Raw genomic sequence first — 6000 nt, 5'->3', positions numbered from 1 at the left:
CACGTGACAGCATCTAGGCCAATGACGGCGCAACCTCGGCGCTCTTGTGCGCGTCAGAGTGGCTTTACTCTCTGGGAACCAGTATCTCCTTTTTTCAGTCTCTGGGCTTTTTAAAAAAGAGCCAGAAGCTTCAATGTTGGATGCCGTGCTATGACAACGTCACTGCTGCTCCGTCCTCGCTGGGTCGACCCGTCGGTGATGTTCCTCTACGACAACGGCGGAGGTTCCGATGAAGTGAGCAAGAACATGGAGGGATTTGCTGGTGGCAACTTTGCTGCGAACCAGTGCAGGAATCTGATGGCGCACCCCGCGTCCCTGGCACCCAGCACGGCTTACTCCTCCAGCGACGTGCCCACCTCGGGTATGGGCGAGCCAGTCAAACAGTGCAGCCCCTGCTCTGCAGCTCAGAATTCATCCAGCGCGTCCTTACCTTATGGGTACTTCGGTAGCAGTTATTACCCGTGCAGAATGTCGCATCACAGCAGCATAAAAACGTGCGGAGCGCAGCCCCCCTCCGCGTATGGAGAGAAATACATGGACACGTCCGCCTCGGGCGACGACTTCACCTCTCGGGCAAAGGAATTCGCTTTTTACCCGACCTACCCCTCAGGCCCATACCAACCTGTTCCCAGTTACCTGGACGTCCCTGTGGTGCCAACTATCAGTGCGCCCTCAGAAGCCAGACACGACTCCCTGCTGCCTATGGAGAGCTACCAACCATGGACTCTCGCCGCCAACGGCTGGAACAGCCAGGTTTACTGCGCCAAGGAGCAGCCCCAGCCTGGACACATGTGGAAGTCTTCCATACCAGGTAGGATACATCCCTGAGAGTCCAGCCTGTACATGACAGAGCTGTTTGACCTGCTAGTGTTACTTCTCAGCAAACAGGATACACATTGTACAGAATGGGGCTGAATGAAATGTCAGTTAGTGTGTCAACCTACAAAACAAACAGCAAAACAGTATGATAATGTAGCTACAACAAAATAAATGAAATAATGTATGGTAAGTCAGCTTGAATATATCTAGTACACTTAACAAAAGTGTAAGAAACACTTCCCGCTGAAATGATTTTTTATATTTATAAAATAATGGAACATTTCCTGGTAAATATTATAATCTGTCATTATCACACAAAAGCTAGCACCTCTCCTCTTGTTTTATGGCTTTATTTACGTTATTCTACACAGCAACCTTTGAAATATATATATATATTTAATTATTTTTTTAAATCACGTGGAAATATGAGGCCCCCATAATGTTCATTCTTGTAGATGAATATGATTTTGAGAGTGACAGTGAGCCAGAGCCACTTGTTGAGAAGCAGCCTGTGACAGCTCCTCTCCTCTTGTATTTTCTGCCTCAGACGCAGTGTCTCACGCCGGTGGAGACTCCGGCTCTTATCGACGTGGAAGAAAGAAACGCGTTCCATACACCAAGGTGCAACTGAAGGAACTCGAGCGCGAGTACGCCGCCAATAAATTTATCACGAAGGACAAAAGGAGGAGGATATCTGCCCAGACCAACCTGTCCGAGAGGCAGGTCACGATATGGTTTCAGAACAGACGCGTAAAGGAGAAGAAAATTGTCAACAAATTGAAAACCATCAGCTAGTTTTTTTTCTTCTTACGGACAGTGGGAGATAAACTACCACGCGCTCGCGCGCGCGCGCGCACACACACACACACACACACACACACACACACACACACACACACACACACACACACACACAGTTGGACTCATGGATTGGAATAACAAAACTGAACATGATTTATTTGTATGTTGCCAAATGATTTCCCGGAGCTTCTGGAACAAAGTTTCGGAGGCCTATGAACGCCGGAGCCTCCATATCCTGCCACTTGTTGTTAAATAATGTTTGAGGAGTCAAGTGGAAGGAAAAGGGAAAATATATCTAGCTGCAGTATGTGTGACTTTTTTTTTCTGGCATGTTCACTCTCAACGCAGGAAAACTGACCCCAGTTCAGAAATGTGTGCGCCACCGAGCTACGCCTTTATCTACAAGTTTAAAGATAAGGGCGAAGATCCACAGGAAGTGACGATGAAACGGATTTGGACCTTGGGAATGTTAAATATTAATCTCTCCTGTCTTCCTTTTTAAAACCTACTCACATGTTTAGCTTGTAAGAAGTTTAGTCTATGCGAATCCGTGCTCTCATTCATTATCAAGTCCATGGTGCAATTCTTATTATAATGCTTAGATAATCGTCCGGGATATGTGTTCATATCAATCATAACTTTTATAATGTGTGCGTATTCATGTGGTTGTGTATATAAAGTGAATTCCGGCATGATATCCAGGTTATTTGTGTGTGAGTCCAATATGTCGGTGTTTAAAGTCCGTTCAAATAAAACATGGACTTGCTTGAATATGCTGAAAATGGACCCGTTTGCTTGTAGCACAGTTACAACCTTTTTATCCCTTGGAGGACATGATCCCCCTCCATTGTTCTTTCACATGAATTTAAAATCCTCCTCAAGGCCCAAACTGCAGGTTACAATCAAGGTTTTAATTGAGAAATTGTCTTTTAGAAGGGTACATAGTTTTTTTTACTCGTCAAAAGCCTGCTCTGTTGGTCTACAGATTTAATTTTAAAATCGAAATATTTGGAAGAGTCTGTAGACCCCTGTGTGCTTCTGGGAACAGAGGAAACAAGTCAGTTGAGGCTGGTCTGTGCGGAAATATAGGCTGACATCGCCATCTAGCGACGACTTGGTGACACACTCCCATGAGCACACTGTGTTCCAACAGTAACCATAATAATACTTACAAAATAATAATACAACATTCGTAATAACACAAATTCAGTGTTCATCATTTTAATAATTTTAATAATGAACATTCAACATATTCCAACTCCATCGTTTGTTCTCTCTTGGTGCAGTAGTACAAATTAAAACAATCGCTTAACTATTTACAATGATCGCAGGGACATTTAATCTTGAAGGTCACCGCCAACATGTTGTTTCTGTCTTGTTTCTTTTTATTTTAACTCTGTAATTTTGTGTAATCCATAATTGGCTACTTGTTACATTTAAAATCATTACGACCATAGGATATGCTTTAATACGACTCGTCCTTTCAGTAAATTACTATATCTATATTGCGTCAATATGTTGCGTTGAACCAAAGCGGCCCTTTTTTACGCATAAAATTTTGATAATTATAATCATTTTAATCATGCATTTGTACTTGTAGTTTAGTCGTTTTAAAAGCCGCATGCAGGCGGTAGACCGCCATTCTGCTTTGCGTGTTCCTGTTTTTAAATTATGTTTTAATGTGTAGGCATACAGGGGAAAATTCAGATAGAATCAATTTATCGCTTTGAATCTAGTTTGGCAATTTCTCTCTGCTTTGCCTGGAAATTTAATAGAACAAAGAAGCAAAACGTATGAATAGCCGAAAATGCGCTGTGTTGAAAAATTAATATAATTATTATAAAAGAAAATTAATTACATTTAAAGCTCCTCTGGCTGTTGCATAGAAATATTTGACACAGTGATGTTATATTTTGAAAACAATTATTGTTCAGTCAACAAGCTGCTTTATTTAATTAGAATTGCATTTTTTTTAATTTAAGAGAATTGAACGCACGTATTCCAAGTGTCGCTGCAGGTTGTGCATTGTTGTGTGGCACTTCTAACACGGATTGATAAGTGTTGATAATTACTTGGTGGCGGAGTGTGAATGTTTACTTGTAGTTTTTAAAAGATTTCTTTTTGAGTGACTGTGCAGCTGTAACGCAGCTGCAGCCAAAGACCCATCGTCCTAGCATGCTGGGTTTGGCTCCATCTAATGAATATGATTCAGTCTTGCTGGCAGTCAAATGTCAGACATGAAACCAAATCCGTCCTGATCCAGAGCCCCGGCTCCTGTAGCTGGCTTTCCCAGCTGTTAGGCAGATATAACGGTTTTAGTCCAGTTTTGTGAAATGTGCCAGCTTTATGCATTTTATGTCTTGTCCCATTAATTCCAAGCACATAGGCTTAGACAGGACGTTACTCTCCCAGTAATTTGAAGCCCGTAGACTTAGCCCATAGGTTAAGTAGACTAAACGTAAACGGTCCCAGTCACTGAAATATGAAGTGATTGATTTTCCGCGCTTCCGCTCAGTGGTTTAAAAATGTTGGCAAATAACACAAATGGAATTTGTTGGAGCCATTCTCAGTTTTTTACATGGTGTTATGTCTTTCACCTTGCCTTTGCCACTGGGCCCCTATCACGCTCTTTGTACCATTTCCCCCTCCGGCCTCTTGTCATATAAACCTGAAATTCATCCTTAACTGCCAAGGTAACTAGGCAACTACTACAGTGTTTATATATTTATCACGAGAAGATTAAGCCCTCCAAATAAGATATATAAACATTATTCTATAAATTCTATAAGGCCTGAACCTGAGCTGCTTATTATTATTATTAGTAGTAGTAGTAGTGGTGTTGTTATTTTTATTATTTGTAGTAGTATCAGTAGCAGTATTATTATTATTTGTTTATTTATTTTATTTATTTATATGCCTATTTACTATTGATATTATTTTTGTATCTATTTTTGTTTTTGTAGCAGAGGGTAGTAGTGATGGATTGGTGATGCTGTTGTGTTTCTGTTTTGCAGTCATACATAGTTAGTCTTTTTCAACACACTTGATTTAATGTGTGGGATTTAACAATCCAGCGGATCTAATGGCCTATCTTAAAACATTTAAAAGCGTATTTTTAGTAGCCTACTTGCTCAGTAAACTGAGATTTGTATTTACGACAGGGTCATTTACAGTCAGCTAAAGACTGTGGAGTAGCTATTTCTAATCGGTGAGTAGTCAGATATGTTGTGCTTATGACACGCACGTGGCCAGCTGCTTGATTCAGAGAAATTTGATACAGTGCTCTATGTGCACGAGCACGACATCTTGCGGTGCCTTCAGACGTAGAGAACAGCGGAGCGCGCACGCATTATACAAGAAGATCAGAGATGGGAGAAAGGTAAGATGCGCGACTGCTCGCCGCATCCCAGAGTCCAAAAACACAGAAGAGTGGAAGTGTCGAGGCTTTACAGCGGAAGTTTACTGCAGTGACGTAGAGTGGGTGGCAGCTGGTTGGCTTTCAGAGAGCACGGCGGAGACTCATTGGTTCGCTGAGGAGCAAAACAACCCTAGAAGTCCCGCCTCTAGCCAGAGGCATGAGGTGACGGTCCAAAGCTCAGAGCGCAGAGCTCCGCCTATCATGAGCCATCTTTGATGGGACGGCCCAGACTGACGCAGGAAGACACAGGGGGCCGGGCTCCACGCTCAAGAATTGAGTTCTGCTGCCACACTAAGGACAAACAGGGAATTGCAGTTGATTTGTTCCCTTTTTTAAAAAAATGCATTAATTAACCTCTATTTTCAAGCAAAAATCAAACCTGTAATTTACTATTATTCATTTAGCGCATTTTAATCACCATTAGGTCCAGAAGATGAAGAAAGGTGGTAACATTTGTCTATTAGGTATTCAAGTATTCAGACAAAATGAGTCTGTGCTGTTTTACTATTCAGTTTCTTATTACACCAACACTGAAAACAGATTGGTCTGTTTTAAACAACAGTTAGGTGATGTCATTTCTTGTGGCCCAATTGTTTGAAAGGACTTCGGGCTCTTCTGCGTCAGTTTTACGCCCTCGCACAGTCTGTAGTCTCCAAGCAAGAGAGAAACTCAGTATCACTGAATAAACAGATACCATGGGCGGCTTTCGGATCAGTGACAGGGTAAACAGACCACATCGTATCTAATACGTGGCCTGGCCTGGTTTTGCACGTCTCTGGCTTGACAGTCAGACGCGCTTCAACACAGACAGGAGCAGCACTAGGCTTTGCTCTTTACATTGACCTTCGCTGTCTCCGTCCGTAATGGAGGCGAGGCCTGCAACCTTCAGTCACTCAACAATATAGCTCTGGTCAAGCCTAAAAAACACGAGTTTGGTTTGGAAGTTAATCTCGTAATACACC

General features: G+C 42.3%; 1 protein-coding gene across 1 annotated transcript; it reads left to right on the top strand.

Moving 5' to 3' along the window:
• LOC146979031 (homeobox protein Hox-A13a) lies at nucleotides 1-2391 on the top strand. Its single transcript, XM_085792137.1, has 2 exons — nucleotides 1-811; nucleotides 1367-2391. The coding sequence occupies exons 1-2, from the start codon at nucleotides 151-153 to the stop codon at nucleotides 1612-1614; spliced, it is 909 nt and encodes a 302-aa protein (XP_085648263.1). The 5' UTR covers nucleotides 1-150; the 3' UTR covers nucleotides 1615-2391.
• The last annotated feature ends 3609 nt before the right edge of the window (nucleotides 2392-6000 follow it).

The sequence above is a fragment of the Trachurus japonicus genome, chromosome 11 (genome assembly GCF_045865225.1).
Source record: "Trachurus japonicus isolate A0001 chromosome 11, Traja_1.0".
NCBI lineage: Eukaryota > Metazoa > Chordata > Actinopteri > Carangiformes > Carangidae > Trachurus > Trachurus japonicus.
The sequence above is the reverse complement of the archived record's forward strand: the minus strand, read 5'-3'. Positions and strand labels throughout refer to the sequence as shown.

Coding starts and splice junctions, on each gene's coding strand:
- LOC146979031 (XM_085792137.1), top strand. CDS start 151: ATGACAACGTCACTGCTGCTCCGTCCTCGCTGGGTCGACCCGTCGGTG. Junction 812..1,366: donor GTGGAAGTCTTCCATACCAG/GTAGGATACATC, acceptor TTTCTGCCTCAG/ACGCAGTGTCTCACGCCGGT.